The sequence below is a fragment of the Polypterus senegalus genome, chromosome 3 (assembly GCF_016835505.1).
Source record: "Polypterus senegalus isolate Bchr_013 chromosome 3, ASM1683550v1, whole genome shotgun sequence".
In the NCBI taxonomy this organism is placed as follows: domain Eukaryota; kingdom Metazoa; phylum Chordata; class Cladistia; order Polypteriformes; family Polypteridae; genus Polypterus; species Polypterus senegalus.
The window spans coordinates 46,320,998-46,343,271 of record NC_053156.1 but is presented as its reverse complement, the minus strand read 5'-3'; the positions used below and the strand labels follow the sequence as shown (position 1 = coordinate 46,343,271).

The 22,274-nt window shown below is 37.0% G+C and overlaps 1 protein-coding gene across 2 annotated transcripts; it reads right to left on the bottom strand.

Moving 5' to 3' along the window:
* Positions 1 to 1,213: 1,213 nt before the first annotated feature.
* LOC120525102 (transmembrane protein 107-like) lies at positions 1,214 to 19,970 on the bottom strand. 2 transcript variants are annotated; one of them, XM_039747112.1, is made up of 6 exons: positions 19,894 to 19,970; positions 16,967 to 17,098; positions 14,443 to 14,510; positions 11,310 to 11,410; positions 8,244 to 8,340; positions 1,214 to 3,165 (listed from the first exon to the last, which is right to left on the bottom strand). In XM_039747112.1, the coding sequence occupies exons 2-6, from the start codon at positions 17,051 to 17,053 to the stop codon at positions 3,096 to 3,098; spliced, it is 423 nt and encodes a 140-aa protein (XP_039603046.1). In that variant the 5' UTR covers positions 17,054 to 17,098; positions 19,894 to 19,970; the 3' UTR covers positions 1,214 to 3,095. The 2 variants fall into 2 exon arrangements, with proteins under 2 accessions (XP_039603046.1, XP_039603045.1); XM_039747111.1 differs by lacking the exon at positions 8,244 to 8,340 and adding an exon at positions 8,518 to 8,614 and having other exon boundaries at positions 1,218 to 3,165.
* Between the last annotated feature and the right edge of the window lie 2,304 nt (positions 19,971 to 22,274).

Below are 22,274 nucleotides of genomic sequence, written 5' to 3'. Positions count from 1 at the left end.
AAACTGGTGCATATTATATTATGTATCGTTACTTTCAGAAAACTTTTGATAAGGTGCCACATGAGAAGTTGGGCATCAAACTAAAAGAAGTTGGAGTTCAGGGTGTGGTGTGTAGATGGATTCAGAAATGGCTCAGACACAGGAAGCAGAAAGTTATGGTGCAATAAGCCCTATCAGAACTGGGTGTTGTTAAGATTTGTGTCTCTCAGTGGTCAGTGCTACTTTTAATACATATACATGTGACTATATACTGTATATATCTATTATATAAAAAAATTTGGGGCATAGACTTGAACATCTCGGGGAGACACTTTCAAGTCCCGCGAGACTACTTGCACGTCAATTTCTCGGAGAAACTTTAACATCCTGGGAGACAAGGACAGCTGCTGTACAGGCTTTTAAATGATTGTCGCGCAGTGTGACATGCACATCACGCAGTGTGGTAGCAGCAGCTGATTCATCTGCATTTTCTTAGTGTGCATTCAGCGCCCCTTCACAACGTGAGCGGCAGAGACGTGAAGTGGCAAGCATGAAGCGCACCCCCGGAGAGAGGGTTTGGGGAATGGGTGAGTGAAGCGAGTAGGGGGCAAAGTCACCTAGTATATATATATATACAGTATACACATTGCGGCAGATGGCCGGGGGTCCTGCCCAACCGGGATGTGTAGAGGGTCCGGGAGAGGGGGCGCCCAGATACTTGTGGAACCCTGGAAGGTAGCGCTTCCGCTACACCAGGAAGTGCTGCCGGTCCAGGGATGGTGTACGCCCAGAGTGCTTTCGGGTGCAAGGGCAGCACAGGGTAATGCTGCCGGAAATTAGTCATCGAGCACCTGAAGCACATTCAGGGAAGATATAAAAGAGGCTGCCTCACTCCATTTCTGGAGCCGGAGTTGGGTGGAAGAGGACAGAGCTTGCATGGGAGGAGTTAGAGGCAGTAGTGAGAGAAGAAAGAAGTCAAAAGTACTATTTAATGGTGATTGGTGCACTGTGTTCTGGTATATCCATATACAGTTAGGTCCATAAATATTTGGACAGAGACAACTTTTTTCTAATTTTGGTTCTGCACATTACCACAATGAATTTTAAATGAAACACCTCAGATGCAGTTGAAGTGCAGACTTTCAGATTTAATTCAGTGGTTTGAACAAAAAGATTGCATAAAAATGTGAGGCAACTAAAGCATTTTTTAATATACTGTAGAATACAATGGAGAAACTGACAATGGAACTAAAGAAAAAGAAATACCAGGAAAACATAAAGAAATTGAATTAAACAATTTTCACTTTCTGCTACTCCAACCTCTCCAGAGTTATATGATTTGTCCCCACTAAAGATGAAAGAGAAGACTGTTGACTTTAACAAGTCCCATACTGTCCGTTCCCCACTGTACACCAAGGGCACTGCAGTGGAATTGTTCAACAGCACCAAATTTCTTGGTGTGCACCTGGCAGCTGACAATATGTCGTCAGTTAACACCACATCCTTAGCCAAAACGTTGCAGCAGCATCTCCACTTCCTTTGTTGGCTGAAAAAAGTAGGCCTACCTCCCCCCTTTCTAAGCACAATCTACAGGGGCATCATCGAGAGTGTTCTGACGGGCTGCATCACAGTCTGGTTCTAGAACTGTAGTTTTTCTGACCAAAAGGTCCTACAAAAGACAGTGTACACAGCATAAAAAAATCATTTGGACCTCTCTGCCCTCCACTAAGGGCATTTTTATCAAGCATTACATCCACAGTCGCTTTGTCCCACTTCCATCTGGCAGAAGCTTCTGTAGCATCTGAAACCAATCCTGCAACAGTTTCTACATTTTGGCCGCCCTCCCACCCTCAGATCTGCTCCTAGTAGTTTATTTATATGTAGTACAGGGCATTTACTACTACTGTTGTTTTTACTATATGTTGTTGTTATTATTACTACTATCTTTCAAATTATCACTATCTGCTCATTTGCCTATTATTTATTTATCTACTGTAGTATAGTTCTTCTCTTGTCCTGTGTTTATGTATATGTTGAATGACATTCCCCATGAACTTTTTTTGTGCCACTGTATGCTGCAATACTGTGTATGGGTGGTAGGACAATAAAGCCACTTGATGCATTATCCGGTTTTGTTTCAATTTTGTTTTGGAAACTGATGTGCTGCTCATTAGGTGTTTTGGGTTGGATCACCCCCTATGGGGACACCAGAGAACAGTGAAAGATGGATTGTCTTCCTGATGTGAACTTCCACCTTGCAAAGAAAAAGTGATTCTATCCTAAGTAAAAGGCACTGTATTACTGGATCATGTAGTATTCTATCAGGCCATAAAACATTTTCTATTTAATTACTTTTCTGCATTAAGAATAATTTAAAAATGATGAAAATCTTCACATAATTATATCAAATACAATAAGTGACATGTTCAATTTTAATGAACCAGAACATTCTGCAGGCCTGGTGGAACGTAATTTGCATTCCCTGCTTTTAGCCGTGAGCATCAATAATAAATACAAGTCTCATTTTGTGTAGTTTAGTAAAAAGTAACAGGTTTCTTTCTAAATATGCATAGACCCTCCTTTACATAATCTGAAGCACAGATAAACAGGAAGTCTAAGATGGCAATTAAGGTTAAGTTATCCAGGTTGTCAGTACACGTGAGATGTAACACTATGCTCTGCTTCTCTGAGAACTCCCAAGCAATGAGTCAGAGGCGAGCGCAGGATTAGTCACTGTGCATCTTTGTCTCCCTGTCTGCAGCCACATAAATTGTGTAAAGATACGGCAAAAAACAAAAATAGACAGCCCACAAAATCATCTAGCTTTTATTGGTAATCTGAATGCATTATAAAAAAATACTGGAGAAAATATTTAGTAGAAAGTATAAAACAATATATACATGGCCCTTTACAAGGACATTTTAATATAATTAACTATATAATAAAGTAACAATACAATTTTGCAGAGTGCAATCAGGAGAAGTGCTCCATCTGGAGGATCTGAAGTGCCAATGACATCTCTCAGACAGACGAGACACAGCCAGATGTCCTCATTGTTTGCACTGGGCTGAAGCAGGCTTCCTTTTGTTTGATCAGTTTCTTTTTCATATGTGCACTCACAGCGGCTTCTTCTTCATTCCCAGTACCGCAATAAATAGGACAATCTCAATTAATGCTGGGAGGGCACTAGAAAACAGAAAGGCATTTTACAGAAGCCTGTGAAACAACACCTACAGGTCTGCATCCCAAAGCTGGCATTTTTAATCACTCTGTCACTGGGAGTGAAAAGCAGATGAAGAATGTTACGCAGATGTCTCAGAATTCCCTGCTGAGGAAGATACGCTCTGCAGTAGCATACTGCAGTAGGAGAAACAAACATGTTTTTGCATGTAACAAATTATAAAAAAGAAAATCTGATGAAAGGCAAATGGCTCCTTCTTTAAACCATGTTATATCCTTTTTAATGTGAATGAACGGACATTTTGTTGAAATATTCAGAAAGATAAGATGCTCAACTACTTTTCCCTCTGCAAATGGCTATACTACAAATAAATAATGTTAATAATCCTAAACAGAAGAGAGTAAACAGGAGAATCATTATTAGGAAATGCTATTCTAAAAGTAACAGTCAATAAATAGGCCTTGATGGTGGAGAATGAAGAATGTTCCAATTTGTCCTCATTGGAAGGAGAAATAGAATAAACCGTCAGTTTTAAAGTCATGACTTTACATGCTTATCTTTTCATTTTACTGTGGAAACACCTACTGGTTCATCAGGTTTTCTGTAACAAGTTACAAACATTCACTCTTAAGTAGAAGAAACACAAATGATGTATGGGAGTGACGTTAACGGGAGTGAATATTTATGCAATCAATTATTTTGTACTTTATATTTGTAATATGTTTAGATTACTTTGCAATGATCAGTTTTCAATTTGACATTAAAATGTTTTTTCTGCTAATCTGTGAAAAAAGCCATATAAAATCCACTGTGATTCAATATTGTGCAATAATAAAAATGTTAAAACTTCCAAGGGGCAACTGACTTTTTATACATACGTTCATGGATTTTATGCTCCACTAAAGGATACTAAAGATAGTCATCAATTTTCTGAACGCACGTTTGACACCTACCTCCACTGTTAGTCTGCCAAATACAAATTGCTTAATTAATGCAGGATTCCATCTCAGCTGCTGGAGCCTATTTAATAATGGCAAAATGGATTTGTATAATCTGTCACTACAGCAACTAGCCAGCCCGACCACCTATATTGTATATATTGAATATAGAGATGCATTAGGTACTCGGACTGCTCAGAATTAACATGGTGTGAATTAGGATTTCTACATATGCATTTTGCCTGTGAGCAACATTCATTCCATCCATAGCCATTGCTGATGAGGTGGGTTCATTGACCATATTGTAAATACCCAATAAATAAGTGATCACAAAAAAACTAGGCTCATAAACCTGGTAGGTAGAAGTAGAATCATACTTATGGTTTTAGGGACTTGAATAAAATAGACAAGTCTTTTGCCTGCTGGATATATAATTTATGTAAGAACAGTGAACCCATAGAATATTTACTCAGGGGCAAGGTGGATGTATAAAGTAAAGGAAGGAAGACTTGAAGGTAAAGAGTCTGACCAGAGAGAATGGTGCAGGACTGAGCTGTATGGAGAAGGTTGGTCAAACACATCTTCCCAACAGAAGTGGTAAAAGATGATAGTAAAGATAAAGGCAAAAGATATACTGGGACTTTTAATTTTGGCTTTTGCTTTATTATTTTAAAGGAATTTTCATACAGAAATTACACTTTTTTATATGTTACTTCCTCCATATAATTTATAGTGATGGATGAGAAAAATGTTCTCACACATTTTGGTTGAAAATGGACAAAAGGTTTCTGAAAGAACATGACCCAATTTTGTGCAATACTGGACAACAGCAAATTACATCAAAAGCGTCCATGAACAAGGTATCTTGTGTTGCATAATCTAGTGTTTCTCAAACTTTTTAGTGTTGCAACAGACTTTTTCCAATGCAAGTGTATTCTCACGTGGTTGATGTTAGTAAGTGAACTCGACCAGCCGTAACTCACTTGCAACCAACTACCATTATACAAGATAGCAACTTATGAACCACCGGTAAACACACTAAGTAGCTCAGAAACACTGCCCTTCACACATCAACCAATCTAGTCATATGCTCACAATGTATAAAATGCCTCTATATTTTGCTAAAATACTATTAAAATAAATAACTCCAGAAAATGAAAGCAGTCCACAAACTTGAAGCCCCTTCAAAGGTGATTGCACTTTTGAATTGAATACTCACTACTCCCTCTTGGACAAGAGTCGCCTGTGAAGGTGCTTCCTGTTTGTGGACTACTTTTATTTTTCTAGAAGTACTCATTTAACAACTAGACATTAAGCCCGTTAGGCGCTAGAACACTAGTGCATAATCATTAGTAGGAATGGCAAGGGACCTTGTATGTGGCAGTAATATGCGTTACTGTATTGTGTGCCTTTAATTTTCTCTCGCAGTAATACTGGTTTGTATTTCCGTAAAATGCCTGTAATTTTGTCTGACAGTAATACAGTGGAACCTCGGTAACCGAAGTAGTATGTAAATACAATTAATCCGTTCCAGACCGTATGAACTGTATGTAAATATATTTTTTAGTTTTTAAGCACAAATATAGTTAATTATACCATTGAATGCACAGCATAATAGTAAACTAAATGTAAAAACATTGAATAACACTAAGAAAACCTTGAACAACAGAGAAAACTAACACTGCAAGAGTTCGCACTATAGCCTTACGACCCGCTCGCTAAAAACACTTTTTTTTAATGAGTTTTAAGCGCAGGGAAAAAAATGAACATTTGAAAAAAACGTAATTTAATAAACAACCAAGAAAAATAACATTGCAACAATGCACGCGCGCGCCTGTGTGTGTGTCTCTCTCTTAAGCGCGTACCTCTGTGCCTGTGTGTGTGTGTGTGTGTCTGTCTGTCTGTCTCTCTCTCTCTCTCTCGCGCCTGTGTGTGTCTGTCTGTCTGTCTGGCGCGTGTCTGCATGTGTGTGTGCGCGCGCGCCTGTGTGTGTGTCAGTCTCTTGTGTGCGTGTGTGTGTCTCTCTCTCGCGCACGCACCTGTGTGCGTCTCTCTCTCTGCACACACAGGGAATGCACAGGAAGAGACTGAACACGTGCTGTGTGGCCACGCGCATGCGCACTTCACCAGAAGACACACACACACACGGACACCTGGATGCACACAGGGGTTTTATTAAAGAGGATATTATAGCAAAAAAATGTGTTGTGACCATATGACTGGATATTTTGACATGTGGATTACATGATATGAGTAATAGTATCAAAAACATACATGACAAAAACTTCCTGTTTGTTGTTGTCCAGCATTGGTCACCTTTGGGTCCTGTTATATCAGAAGAGTTTATGCTCGTTCTCCAAGAAAACACGAGATTAAAATTTTGTTTCTGCTATCACTAAAAACTATTAATATATGAAATACCGTTGTTGGGTGCAGATATGCATCTAGTACATGCTGTTCACGTTTGCATAGGATTAACTTTGCAATCAGGAGATTGTTTTGTGACTTATTTAGTGCTCAAAGCTTATTATGTTAGCAGCAATATAAATTCTTACACAATAATGATTTTGTCAGCACATAGTATTTGTAAAGTAGAAAGCTGAGAAGTCTAAACAGACTTATTTCGTAATCTCTCAGAAAAAAACACTATTTTACACCAAGGTATAAAAGACAGAGCAGAACTTTTGCTTCAAAAAACATTTATCTATAGTGTGTATTTAAAGTATTCACCCCCTTGGAAGTTTTCAAATTTTGTTATTAAGCAACACTGAATCACAGTGAATTTCATTTGGATTTTTTGACACTAAATCAACAAAAAAAGCTCTTTGCAGAGATCCGTTTTCCTTTTGACTTCAAAGTAGTCTAAATTAGTTACAAACATAGAATACAAAAAAATAGATTTCTTAAGTATTCACACGTTCGAGTCAGCATGTAGTAGAGGACCTTTGGCAGCAATGACAGCCTTGTGTCTATGTGCACATGTCTCCATCAGATTTCCACATTTGAATAAAGATATTTTTGTCCATTCTTCTTTGCAAAGCTACTCAAGTTCTGTCAGGTATCATGTGGATTATGAGTGAACAGCCTTTTTCGAGTCCAGCTGCAAATTCTTAGAGATGGATTCAGATCTGGACTTTTGATATGGCCACTCGTAGACATTAATTTGTTATTTTCAAGCCATTCCTGTGTAGCCTTGGCTGTATGTTTGGGGTCATTTACTGCAAAACAAGGCTTTGCTTTCTTGCAAACTGCATCAAGTTTTCCTCCAGAATTTCCCTGTACTGTGCTACATTTATTTTACCCTCTACATAAACAAGCCTTCTGAGACCTGCTGCAGAGAAGCACCGCCACTATGCCACCACTTTGCTTCATTCTGGGAATGGTGTGTTTTTTGATAATGGGCAATATTCAAATGTGGTGTTTAGTCAGATGGCAAAAAAAGTTCAATTCCATAGGATGTTCTCCTAGCTGTCGTCAATTATTTAAAAAAAAAAAAAAAAAAACAGCTTTCTCTTTTCCACTTTCCCATAAAGCTCTGACTGGTAAAGCACCTGGGCAACAGTTTTTGTCTACACAATCTCTGCCAATAAAGCTTGTAACCTATTCAGAGTTCTCATTGTTCTCTCAGTGGCCTCCCTCCCTTTTCTTGCATGGTCACTAGGCTTTTGTGGACAATTGGATATTTTCTTGTCTCCATCCTCTGAATTGTGCTTTTCAATCACCTTTCCAAAGAGTTGCTTTGAGTGTTCTTTTGTCTTCATTTTGTAGGTTAGTCTAGGATACGGACTCCCCACAAGTTGGACTTCAGATACTGGAGCATTTATAATGCAGTTGATTTAAACCTGCTGATTACAAACAGGTGATCTACACTTAACTATGGGACTTCAAAAATAACCTGGCTGCAGCAGTGATGAGTTTGCAATAATATGCAATCAATTATTTTGTACTTTCATATCTGAAATGAATTTAGACACTTTGTAATGATCCGTTTTCACTTTGACATTAAAATGTTTTTCTGTTAATCCGTTAAAAAGAGCCATATTACATCCACTGTAATTCAATGTTGTGTAATAATAAAAGGTGAAAACTTCCAAGGGGCAAATATTGTTTACAGGTATATAAAAAAAGACATTATTTCCAGCTACCTGCAGAATCCAAAAATGTACCAGTAGGTCCAGCACTCCCACTTCCGAAACACGAAGAAGGACAGGGTGACAGCAGCACTGCAGTGAGCAACTAAAGCTGGCAAGGAATTCCAGTCAGGAAAAATAATAGATATAAATACGAAAAAAAAAACCAGTAGCTGGATAAAAACAAGCCATCATGCTGATGGCTTGTTTTTTTCTCCCAATCAACCTTCCTTGACCCTTTACTGCCCCCAAAGTGTTTTTTCCTGTCTCTGTGCACAGCAGCACTAACCTGCAGAAGGCGAATATCCACCAGTAGATACTGCAATTCCACTGCTCAAACAGAAAGAAGAGAAGAGCCACCGAGGCACTGGAATGGGCTCCAATAGCTGGTTAAAATGCATTGTCATGGTGTGGTAACAGTCAAATGAGAAGACAATGGTTTGACAGTACAGTACATAAAACCTGCATATACTGCCAGCAGTATATACTATAAGAATAAGCTACAGCATCAAAATATATTATTACTATTTAACTTAAGGAAGTTACGATTTACAATTTGTCATATTTTCGTACATTAATAGGCTATAGCCTGGTCACTTATCTCAAAATTAGACCTTGAATAAATTTTAAACTAGTACTAGTCTTACTAAGTGGGTTATACTTCAATAGTACTCAGGTTAAGCTGTAATTGATACTTGCCACAACAGAATATCATCTTGATACCTGGGTTTTGATATAATATTTCAGCTTATGCCTTAAATATTGAATGCAATCCTTCAATTCTACAATACATCGCAATTTTTTCCCTTTTCATCTTATTGAAGTTAAAGTTGGAATCATATTGATATGTCAGTTTGTTAAAAGTAATAAGAAAAACCCTTTGACTCGGTTCATCTCAACTAAGTGTTTTTTTTTCATTTTTGGAAATAGAGACCAAATAATCTCATCAGTCTTCACAGCAAAACTGGGAACATAAAATTATGATATGTAACACACACAATGGTACATTGTCCAAATAAATCTCTGAATCAGACCTTGTGAGAGGAGCACTTATACATGTAGTACAAATGAATAATTGAATTTAGAAGGTTTGATATTTAAAATGTTATTGTATGTCAATATACAGTATAACAATTGTGTATTTAAAATTCTGCAGACAACATAAATATATGCTTACATAAAATCAATAAACGTTCATGAACAAGCAAGATGCTTTGAACATTATTTCTCAAATACTGAGGAAGCTCTCTGTTAATTCACCAGGACTGAAAACATCCTGTGATGTTTCTCATCTATTTACTTTTTTTAGGCATGTTCCCATAACATGCAAAAAGCACCTACTGTCATTGTCATGTGCATCTGTCTGTCCACATGAATCACCTTGGCTCCCACTGGACTGATACCGTGAAAAACTAATACACTTAACTTTTCAAAAAAAAATATGCATAGAAAGTTCAGCTTTTGTTGTGAAACTTTATCTTGAATACAACATGCTGTATAAATGTCTGAAAATTTAAAAAGCCTCATGTAATAAGCATAGGGGAATTTGAAAGTCATCTGTCTTAAAACAGGGAAACATTTTGAATGACCCAAAATTACAGATTAATTTATTTTTCTGCTTTACATTGAGAAAAGCTATTTGATGTTCCTCATTCTCCTCTTTTACACATATAATAGCTGCTCCTGGCAATAAAACAGATCCCCAGTATAAGTTCTTGAAATAACAGCAGCGCTGTGCATGTGGGTGAGGACTTGCTGTCACATCAAATGCTTGTGTGAACCTCTGCAACACCGACTCACTTATTCTGCATGAAGTCATATCAGGATCTTCAAATGATCGTAGTAAACCTAAATGTAAATAATACAAGCAAGGGAAGCAAAAAGTCGCTAAACCTCTGTAGAAAAGAATGGAAGAGAACAGGAACCAATGAAATCTGAAAATCATGAAACCTCATAGCTGCATAATCTGCAGATTATAATGATTCAGTATTTCACAGACCCCTTAAATCATCCATTGTGGTCCAATGCAGCCAACAAAAATGACAGTGAGGCTTGAGATATTAACTGTCCATAGGTTTCTTCTTAAAAATTGACATATTTGCTAAAGAAGACCATAAAGACAGGACATCCAAAGAAATTGTACAAAGATTGTATCAAAGACAGCTGGAAACATATGCACAATCTCTACAAAAGAGCTTGAGCTCTATTTGGAGAAAAGATTCACAGGGCATGCTATGATGCAGAAAGCCTGTATTTCATTTGTGAAAGTAGATTGGAGCAATTGACTAGTGCCACGGATCACAGAAAGGCATCAGCACCTACACTCAACACTGCATCTCTTCAGAGCCTCCACTGTCCTAGAGTATACACCTCAAAGATTGGACTTGACGGCCAACCAACAAAGATTGCACAACCTAGGACTTCTTCGAAACTGAACATCTACTGACAAGGATTAGGAATGCGAAGCAACAAAATGGATGGATGGTCTGATATCAGATACAATGTATGGAACTATTTAGGGACTTAATTTGCATTTTACATTGCCAAGAGATACATGACATATCTTTTGTTAGAAAGTATTTTCTAAGGTGAAATGATGTCATTATGAGAATAAACAGTATTGGCAGGGGACATGTATTGGTGTCAGAAACATTTTCTCCAACATGAAACAGGCTCAAGCCCATAATACAATAATTTAAAAAAATTAAGTGAATACATTAATATATATTGTTAAGAGCCCAAAATTTCTCCATATGGGCCTGGCACCTTGAAATTTCTCTGGTTTCCTATCTGGCTATTCTGAACTGTGCCCAAAAATGCTGCTTGCTGTGCTAAGAAAGTATGTCCTGTATAAATCAGACATGCATTTTCAGACATTAGACTGGTGTTACCAGCAATGACCATGTACTCAATTACTCAGTAAATTGCCAGATTAACAAATATTTTTCCAATTATGGAAAAACAGAATTAATATTTAAAAAAATAAGAGTTCTTTTAAGAGAGTATCACCACATAAAGTCCCCTCAGACAAGCACTGCTGAAATCATTAGTTGGTATAAGTAAATATGTTTCAAAGGATACATAGCAGACTTTGGCTGCTGTTAAACATTGAGATGCCAGAAAAGAATCCAGCCAGCTCGATTGCAAACATTCCAAGGGTCACAGAGAGGGCCACAATCAACCTGAAACACATATAAATATGTCAGCATAACTTTCAAAATGGAGTCTCTGCCATCCACATGCCTGTAGTATAGTTTATGAATAATTATTACTGCAGTATCATGTTAAATTTTCTAGACAGTCAAAAACAAATTACAGCAAAACAACTGAAAACAGGGTGGTACTATACGAGTTTTATTCATATTTATTCTTTTATCATCAGTAAAGAAAACTATGACTGTTCCTGCACTGAAGACTATGATAAAACATTTTCTTTTATGTCTTGATTTGGTTTTCAGAATAAAAAAAGGCATGGTGAATCTAATGCAGGCAGAGTACCTTCATCAGCCTTGATTGGTAAGCACCTAGAAAGACAAAACTCAGCAGAAGGTCTTACGAGTGCACACTCTACAATTAAAATGAACAGCAAGTTAAATATTCGACTACTGTGACTCACCAATGAACAACATTAATGGTTGAGGCAACTGGCAACCAATTCTTGGCCTTTGGTTGGCAACAATGTCAACCACTTTAGTGATGCACCGTTTTCTTGTCAATTTATGAGAATTCTCATTACATCTTACCTGAAGAAAGGGGCCTGAGTTGCCTTGAAAGCTTGTATATTGTAATCTTTTTAGTTAGCCAATAAAAAGTGTAGTTTTGCTTCACTTCTCACTACATTCATAATGGATAACACAGTTATCTAGTACTACTGGCTTTTGCTTATAATGCAAAACCTGACATTTACTGTGCATTACCGGACATTGTTCAATTTCATTCTGTTGTGAGATTTATTTTAAATTAGAACATTTGCAGGATCATTATAGTATTTCACTTGCATGACATTTCTATACAGAGCGTGTATATATGTATAATGAAACTATTAAAATATGTAACATTGTATGCTGTTAAAATTTTTTATTGATAATTTGTTGTAAGCTGTAAGGAATCCCTATTAATGTTGCTATGATCGGAGGCCTTATGCTACTAAGAGGGGAGAACACTGTCAGAATTAGGAAAATTTTTTTTATTTTGTTGGTTTCGAGAATGGCTTACTAAAGCCACCACTGAAAATTTCGGATTGTTTAAGCAGTTTTTTTAGTTGCTGATGCACAGCATTACATTATGCGAGATCATAAAACAGATTGCAGTGTACTTTAGGTAAAATGAAGGATGTACAGTGTACCAACTTGGCATTTTGAAAATAATCTTTCACTTGGCACAAAAAGATTCAAGTTTGAAAGAGACAGAATACATGAGAAAGCAAGTATCAATTTGCTGACTACTTTTTGAAGGATCTGTGAATAGCATGAAAATAACTGCTCTACTGGCGATACCTGGAATACCAGGAATTGAGGGCTGACATGCTAACCCCGATACAATAAGTGGTAACACAACTGAAATACGAAACAGTAGCAGCTAACACAAAATAAAATGTATTTAGTTTAGGTAATAAAGGTTTTAAACATTCCTAATTTCAAATTTTGATCATTAAGCTGACTTTAATTGCACAGCTCCTTACTTAATCCAAATACCTGTATAGGCTGTTAAAACCAGCAACCATTCTTTCAGGTTTGGCAACCAAAATGATGTCTGGTTGTCAAGCCTTGCAATCACTTTTAAAAGTCAGTGTTGATCTTGGCTCACTAAATCTTTTTTGCTTCAACATATAAGAGCATCTTCAGTATTTCTAAGAATGATCTGACAGCAAAAGTGAAAGGTGCCAAATTGGTCATGGTTTTTTAAACATGGATTTAATCCTACGGAGAATACGGTTGGTGTGGTGGTGCATTGTGCATATTTTGAATACCACGAGAGGTACTGCTATTACATCTAGTGGCTTAATTTTGTCCCCTCCTTTCTCTGTCTCTAAGGTGTCACTTTCACCTTTGTCAAACCATAGGAGATACGGTGTAAAAGCAAATGGAAGAAGTGGGCCAACTACAATCTATTTCTTTGTCTAACATAATAAAATTCTAAGTGAACAAACTTTTTGGGTGGCACACACTGTCACACACGTGTGTTTAGGAGACAACTAAAGGGCTTGAATACATGTGATTCCATGCCATACAGGGGGTGGCGAAGTACACTAATTTACCCCTCTCGATCTTTTGCAGACCATTCTAGAGAAATCCCGCCCGACTCTGGGGCAGCCAGTGACGTCACTTCCGGTTCCGGTATGGATGACATCACTTCCTTTACTGGCCTTTCAAGCCACCATCTTGTCTCCATATAATCAGTTCTGTTTTGGACTCAGTTGAATGAACATGTTAATGATGTTAATGAATCAATTTTGCAGCCTGGAACAATTATACGGGTGGCTGCCCCAAACCTTCTCAATGTTTGATGGTCATTTTTGTGACAACACACACATACATATTATTATTATCCTAACCTCAGTACATCTATGTATACCCTTGACATCACTTGTAAAATGCTTTAGGAGTATTAAAGGCATATATAAGTTCACCTGTTCTACATGACCCAGGTTCTTCTTATATCAGCAACTCAGATATTTACTGGACATTTGCCTGGACAGACAATTGTTGTTAGTATAATGCACAAGATGGGGCTCAGTTTCCCAGACATTCACTTTATCTGAGGGCCATAACCTACCATGCAATTTTTTTTCTCAAAATTTCTCATATTGGGTTTTTTTTCATCTTATCTATGTTTGAAAATATTTTTGAATACAATATAATGTTTCTTATTTACTAATTTTGTGTCAGACTGATTATCAAAAAATGTAAACACAATTCCATGCACATGTCTGGACACCGCAGTCTAAATTACATATTCTGTTGACATTTGAAATAAAAATAGTAAATACAACAACTTCTACAGCAAACAAACAAAAACAATGGCATTTTTCTGAAAAATGTCAATATACAGGAAAAATTTATTGCCTTAGTTTTTTTTACTTCAAATGTCAGTATAATATGTAAGTTGATCAGTGGAGTCCAAACTTTTGAATATAACTATATTATTTTTATGCATAAGCATATCAAGTGAGAGAACCTAAAGAGCATGTTAATTAATTCAGGTATGCACTTACTCAGTATCCTTGTTGTTGTAGTCTTGTTGTGAATATTGCAAAGGCAAGCAAGCCAATACATTGTTCTCCTGCAATAGAGGGACAGGAACCAAAGATATTTTATATTTACTTTAGACAGCAGTGTGACCAAACAAGAAAAGCAAAAAACGAACAGTCCATGTTAAGCTAAAGTTCAGATATGTATAGATGTGAACCAACAACCTTCTTAGTGAAAAGACGAGAGGAGCACAGGCAGATATGAATTAGAGGTGCTCTTAATTAGAGGTTAGAGCCACGCAGCAAATTAAGACAAGAGCAAATGCACATGGCACTCCAAAATATACTACACGAGTAGGTAAAAGGCAAAGTGTTAACAATGCTTTTCCCGGATTGCAATAATGGATTAGAGATTCACTACTAGATATGATTTTTAACATATCTTGTTTTGGCTGGTAGTTGCATCAGCCTTTGACATGTGCATTTAGCTGAAAAATATTAATCTCAGAAATAACTATTTTAGGTAAATCCCTCTAAGATGAATGTCAGTATTAGTTGGACATATAATTCTCTATGACCCTAAATAAATGAATTTCCTTTAACGGAGAATGATAACCCACAGTACTAAACGTTATTATACAGTATATAAATGACAGAATGATCTTAAGGTTAACCAACTTCTTTCTCCTGCTACCTTAAGCAGTTATGTTGTGACTGGAGAGGCCCAACTATTTATAGAAGCTTTGAAATAGTTTAGACATGAGCAATGCTTCTTTGTCTTTATTTAACCTGTGTTTCCAAAGTAACAAAATAATCACACGAAAATAATATTTAGTATAGTTTTCTATGGCTCCATTTCCCTGTATCTGTAAAAGCCAAAATATTCCTTTTGTTCCATTGCTGCTATAGTCAGGTGGGTAGTGCTACTGTCTCATGCATCCAGCATCCTGGGTTCAAATTCCATGGCCAGTCACTGTGCTAACTCCAGACGGAGACATTGTCCACATGTGTTTTACTCCATCTCTCTTGGTTTAACTCCCACATCTCCTAAGATGTAGTGGTTAACTTGTAGTTCCAACCTGGCCTCTATGCAAGTGTGTGTGTGTGTGTGTGTGTGTGTGTGTGAATAGGACACCTGGGTAAGCTGGCATCCTATCCTATATCCTATATTAAGGGATGTCCCCCGCCTTGTACTCAATTATCTAGAGCTCTTTTCATATTTGAGCTGACAACAGGAATCATTCTTCATGATATATGGGGAATGGTGGATGTGGTGATGTAACTATTCAACTATCTACAGTATATAATTATAGTTAACCACAACAACAACACCACCATGATGCACTGAACAGCAGAAGATTTTCAAAATAAATTGAGCACACTATACCATGCCTTCAAAATAAATCCCAATTTACTCTTTACTTTGGTACAGGGCAGAACATATTGAGAAAGGTAAAATTGGGTTTATCCAGGATTTACTGTATCAGGGCTTTTGTATTTGGAAACAAAGGTCAGACATTTGAGTATGAAGCTTGGCATATAACTGAAATGTTTACCAGTCTTTAAAGGCCCTTACAGATATGGTACCCTGTTACACAGGCTATATTTAGTCTGCCTTTAGTTTAGTTGATCTGCAGGGGTGCAGGATCTGCATACAATGGATAGACTCTCTTGGAGAACTGACCACAGAAAACTAGCTAGCCTAACCACACATACTGCTACTTCCAGGAACATAAACCCTCTAAAAGTGAGATACTCACTCGATGCAGGGATCTAAGCCCCTACTTGCACCCAATGCTGTTGTGCAAGGCTGCAACCTTGAATTGGATTACATGGGTTTCAGAAAGTCTTTTCAGGAAGTATATTCCAACTTCGGTCACTACTGCCATTTTACTGAGCAGAAATTAAACTTGCCTTTCCAGGTCACACTTAACTGGGAAGCAATTTTAGTTTCTCTACTTTGGCGCATTACCATGGATAGGAAAATTTTACATGTATAAAAATGTACATGTTCATTTTTCGTGAAGATTTATCAGATTTATTGAAAAGAACACAAAGAAAAGACAGGAGTAACAGAGGTGCAGGACAGTGAAGGAAATGAAGAATGACAAACACAATTAAAGATGGTAAATATTCTCTATAGAAATTAAATATCAACAGTGTCCTATTGAGCAAATGGCCAACCTGGTATCTGCTCAAATTATGTAAAATAACTGGAGGTAACTTTACCTAAGAGGGTGTTGGGAAAGCAAATTCTAACAGTTGTAGTCAAAATGGCACAGGGTGAGGTGTCAGATTGTAAACCATGATGCTGATGGAGCAGCCAACACCAACCAACCCTGGTGTGATGCTCAGCAAGTGGAAACTCATTTAACATCTCAGTGCTCTAGATGTAGAAATGTGAGAACATGGAAATGATTCTGAGTGTGCAAGCTGCTTTTCACAAAAGGGTTAACTAAATAAATAAATAAATGTAAAATTGGAATTTTTTAAATAGCTGCATGCATGTTAAATTGATTTCCTAAGTGTGTTGCAAATCAGTTCTTACCCGAGACCAGAAGATGGTGATCACAATGACAAGATGAGCAATGAGTGTAAGAAACCGTGCTGGAACAAGGCTGGAGATTGCCGACATTGCCGCATGAGTTCAGTAGTTCAAGAACACGGAAGCAATTGAAGGCTGAAAAGAAACACTCTGTAAGCACCTAATTTTAATATTTATAGTATCATCATTGGCAATACTTCATATAATAACCATCACCAAAACAGAACTGCAATTTGATTCAGAAAGCTACTTGCTTTATAAAGCTTCTTTGCATTTTGAAACTTTATTGAAACTACTAAAGGTGCACAAGATAATAATAAGAAGTCTATATATTACTCGCAAGTAGGTTGGAATGGAGCAAAGAAATAATTTTAGATGCATATGATTTACAAAATGACAAGGTATGCTGAAGATGAATAAAAAAAGCATAGTTTATCTTTTATTATTTAATGGACATATACTATAGAAGATGTAAATGTTTTGTTCATTTGGAACAATAAATTTACCATGAATGTGCAAGTGTGCTGTATGAAGGGCTGGCACTTTGTCTGAGGTTGGTTCCTGATGCTACCTATATGCTTCTGATCCCAAGATTAAACAAGTTCTGAAAGTGGATAGATAAATAGCTATATACAATAATCTCCAGATGGTTTGTAAAACATGCAAACTATAAATCATTAAAAACCTGAAATTTTATAATGTTCTGTTTGGCACATTTATGTCAGACATTATACCGCTAAGGAATGTACTTGTTCAGAAAAATGACAGTTCTTGTTGATTTTTCACTTGCTTTGTAATTATTAAAGGGTGCCAACAAGAAGTTACAAAGTTTGATGGGGTTTAAGAAATTGGTAGTCACTGTTATTTTTTTTTATTTTTACCCAAAAGCATGTTATATATATATGGAATTCAAAAAAGTGAGAGTTTTACTGTATGATAAGTCTATTGATTGGCAGTGTTAGTACAATGTGTCCAAAGGCAAAATTTGATTAAGGTTCAGCATATTCTAAATGTATCATTTAAAACAACATACTTTCAAGTCAACATTATTTGTTAACAAAATTTTACAGCACCCTTAGTGTAATGGCTATTAAAAATAGCTTTTGTATATTAATAGATAGATAGATAGATAGATAGATAGATATTTTATTAATCCCCAAGGGGAAACTCACAGTATTCACAGTGGAGCACGGACACAGAATTCAGCTATATGTGAATAATGTCATGCCTATACACTCTCCAAGACTGGTTGAGACTGTAAATTTTGCAACAGACTGTCATTTTCTTTTCTGGTCTAAAAGAAGTACAGAGATAGCCTGTTGCAGGGTTCCCAAGACTCGGCGACAGTATGGGCGCTGCATTAAGTATCTTTTGCATCACATTATTATCTTTGGTGGACATTTTTGGTAGAAAAAACATTATATTGAAATGTACATATTGATAAAATTAAATATGTTAAACGTTATGTTGTATGAATGTATGCCAAACGTGTGCTTCTACAAAAATATTTGTTATTCTGAAAATTTCGTTACTTCGGTATTTGCGATAACGGAATTTGACCACTATAATTTAATTATCATGGCATTACATATGGAAGTAAAAATAATAGTATTTTAAAAACTCCAATAAACAAATATTTAAAATTCAACAGGAATCAACATTAAAAATATGTCATGATATTAGAAAATGCAAAATCAGTGTATTAGATAGTAAATAAGATGCTAGATAGACAGACCAATAGACAAACAAGTGTTAATATTAATCAAACTGAAGTTGTTCCGTTTTATTATGTGCTTAATCTCACTTGTGTATTAAAATATGTAAAAGGTGTATGGTTTAACCATATCAAATCTTTCTGTAATGCATATTGTCTGTTTGTGCTTTATGTACTCATGTTTTTAAAGCCACAGACTTGAATTTTGGTACTTAGGTGCATCTCACCATAAGTTAGGTTTCTGACATCCAGCCTTCAGCCTCGTGCCCCAAACCCCCCACCCCCCGTGTGGTTATCAGCTGGGGATCAGGGTGACTGGCAAGAAACACTGCAGTGTGATCTATTGATAAAGAAACAGCATCATAAAGATCGAAATGATGGTGGTTAGCCCATTTGTCTTTCAGCATTATAACCTCAAAGCACGCAAAGTAGGGTCCTTTCTCCTAAATTACTTATTGTAATTTAGAGTTGTCACTGTAATGTGTCACCATTAAATCACCATCAAAACCTGCCTTGCACTGCACGGATTCTCGGTCATATCTGCAGTTAGGTTTTTGACATGCAACTTTCACTCTGGCCCTTAGGAATGGCATGAAGTCAGAGTGAATGGTAATAAACAACCAGCTGACTCAAATCTCCTAAAAAACTGGCATCACCAACAATTTACTTAGTCGCAGGTCCTTCTCCCCTTGCTTATTTATAATAATCATTTCAATAGAACAACTTCCTCATGGTGCAAATGGTACGTATAACGCAAAATTAGCCACTAACGTCCTCCGTACTTACATCTTAACTGCTAATAAGTTGCGATAATAATATAGGAAAAACAAAGAACTGTCACTTTTTAAAGCAAGCGGGTTAAAAATAAACAACTGTATTAATACAGAGATTGAATCGATTACTGCCCATTAAAACACATTAGTGAGATGTGCATTCCTAAACTGTTGAGAATTTCTAAGAAAATAGCACCTAATCAAATAGGTTTTCTTAACAGAAAGATATGAACAGAACCAAACCGAAGACCCGCAGCCACATCGGCCCTCGATGATGTTAGTAGCAAACCTCTGGCATAAAACCCACGAAACGAGCACCGCAAAGTATCGTTTTCAACTTTCTCTTAAAAAGTGTATGTGAACTGAAATAATATTAATGAGAATAACTTTTAACTTGTAGCCAACCCATAAAAATCTCAATGGTTAAGATAGAAAGCACATACTCTTTCGTATACTTCCCACTCTCGTGCGTCCAGAAGAAAAAACGCTGGTTGCTACAGCAACTCAACTGATCTATATTCTCGCGATATTTATGTCTTCAAAATGGCGTCATGAATCTTATTTTAAAAAACCGTCTGTATTTGCATATTCACAGCTTGAAATAGGGGCTCCGATATGTCTTGAAATGAAATCGAGGGGGGTTAACAGCCAAAATTGGTTGTCATGAAACAAATCAACAAGAATCTCACAGATTAAAAACACAGAGATGAATGAGTGTGAGAGGCATTGCCTCGGTCCTCCATGAGAGAAGAAAGATTCCAGTCCAGTCGAGGGTGTTATGTTTCCGCGATATAATTTGCTGTTTCAGGCAGCCATGAGAGCACGGATTTTATTAATTTCTCCATCAAGGAAAAAAATGCAATTGTTACGTTGATGGGGTACCTGGTGCATTTATTAAATACCCGCGCTTAACAGGCTAATATGAAATCCCATAACTTGTAGGAGTCCTCTTAAAAGACTCAATTGAATGGTTACATCAAAAGCGAATGGAATGTTAACGTTTAAATGATAAGGAATATGCAGTATTCAGTTAAACTAGTGAAGCTTTAATGATAGAATGCTTGAATTTGACATCAAAGGCAGTGGAGAGACCAGCAGGTAATGAATAGGCAGCAAAATTAATAATCAAGTAAAAGAATTTGCAGATGTTGTTTTGTGCTGTTAACAGAAGGATGGTGTTATGCTTACGTTTGAGGAAGGGCCCACTTTGACAATACATTTTAAAGTGTGAATATAGACAGTGCTACTGCCAAAAGGGCTGGAAAATAGTTTAAAGGACTTAAACTGGATGATGGCATGGGGGAGATTATGTGTGAGGGAGAGGATGTTTAGACAAGGTTTGTCACAGAACAAAGACATGGCCAAGGCCAGACTGTGGTGGAGACAATTCAACACATTTTGTGACTGCAGCTGAGCACAAGGATTGTGGGCTGATGTGGAAGGATTATTGCAAAAGGCAGAAGACACAGTAGTTTTATCTTCTGAATTAATATTGAAAGGTGAGGGTCTAATAGAAAACGGTAGAAGCACAAAGGAAGCTTTTTTGATCAGGGCTCCAGACAGAAAAAAAAAATTTGGGAGCTATTGGCTCCTAAACCCAAAATATTTAGGAGCCAAATGCTTTTTTTTGGGAGCCATAATCTCTACCGCATGCCAAATGTGAAATAAACAAATAATATTTACTTGTATTGTTTATTTGTTTCTTCAGTCTACCTCACACTGCCTTTCCTTTCTCCTGTCTGAGCTATTTGACCTGCCTACTAGTGTCCTCTGCAAGGTCTTATAGATAATAATAACAGAAGAATAAATAACACATAAATATGAACAGTGCAAATGTTTACTAATAAGCAATACTTCCAAGTCCAGAGTCTTATACACAACATGTGTAAGGAACACTACAAATACAAACACTGAAAATGTCTTGCATATAATAACACAAGAATTAACACAATAACAAACATTATAAACAATGATTTCTGAAATAATCATTTCGCAATGAGTGTACAAATATAAAGAAATTAATTACTCTTCAAGTTCATTGTCACTAACCATTACAATGTCAGCATCATTAGGCCAGCCAGTATACTTGGGTCTGCGCTTTTTTTTGCTGGCTGACAACCAGCACTTTACACTGGGCTCTGGGTCAAAAAGTTCAAGTGTAGGGCCCTCTGTACTGATCCTTACCAAGTCTTCCAGTGTTTCTACACTTACGGAGTTGCACACTTTTGATTTTATTCTGCATTGTGCTGAAAATCCTCGCTCGCACTGAGCTGCAGATATTGGAAGCACCCGCATTATTTCGACTAAGTGAAGCAGATTTTTAAAATCTTTACAGAACGGCTCCTTGCTCAGCATCACTGTCCATAGGTCACCGTAAGTCTTATCCATAAACTGACCCTTCACTAATATTTTCAACATTAGCCATTCCTTCTGCACAGCTGTGACATCACAGTCATTGTTTGATAAGAGCTCCCTGTACCATTTAACAAGTATGTCTATCTCACACTTGCCATAGCTATCAATGTCCTCTGGCCATGCATCATGACAAAACGCTGAAAATGACTTGATGATTTCTGATCCCTTTGAATGTCCGTGCTGTGTAACACTTGACATCATGTTTGCAAACATGATCTCCAATTCTTTAACAGTAATGTCAACTGTTTTTTCAATTGAGGCCTTTAGATCACTTCTGAATGTGGCCTGATTTTGGGGGCCTTTCAATTTAACATATTTGAAGGTTATGACTGTGTGGCTACTTGCAGCCCTCTCATTCCTGCTTGTTGCTGGCCCTTCCTGTTGCACTGAACCTTCAGGCTGAGAACCT

Bases quoted from the DNA above. Each gene is read 5' to 3' on its own strand.
- LOC120525102 (XM_039747112.1), bottom strand. From the start codon at position 17,053: ATGTCGGCAATCTCCAGCCTTGTTCCAGCACGGTTTCTTACACTCATT. The intron at 14,511-16,966 runs GTAAGAACTGAT...CCTCTATTGCAG, and splicing joins TCACCATCTTCTGGTCTCGG to GAGAACAATGTATTGGCTTG. The intron at 8,341-11,309 runs GTATCCTTTGAA...ATTCCTTGCCAG, and splicing joins CAGCAGCCAAAGTCTGCTAT to CTTTAGTTGCTCACTGCAGT.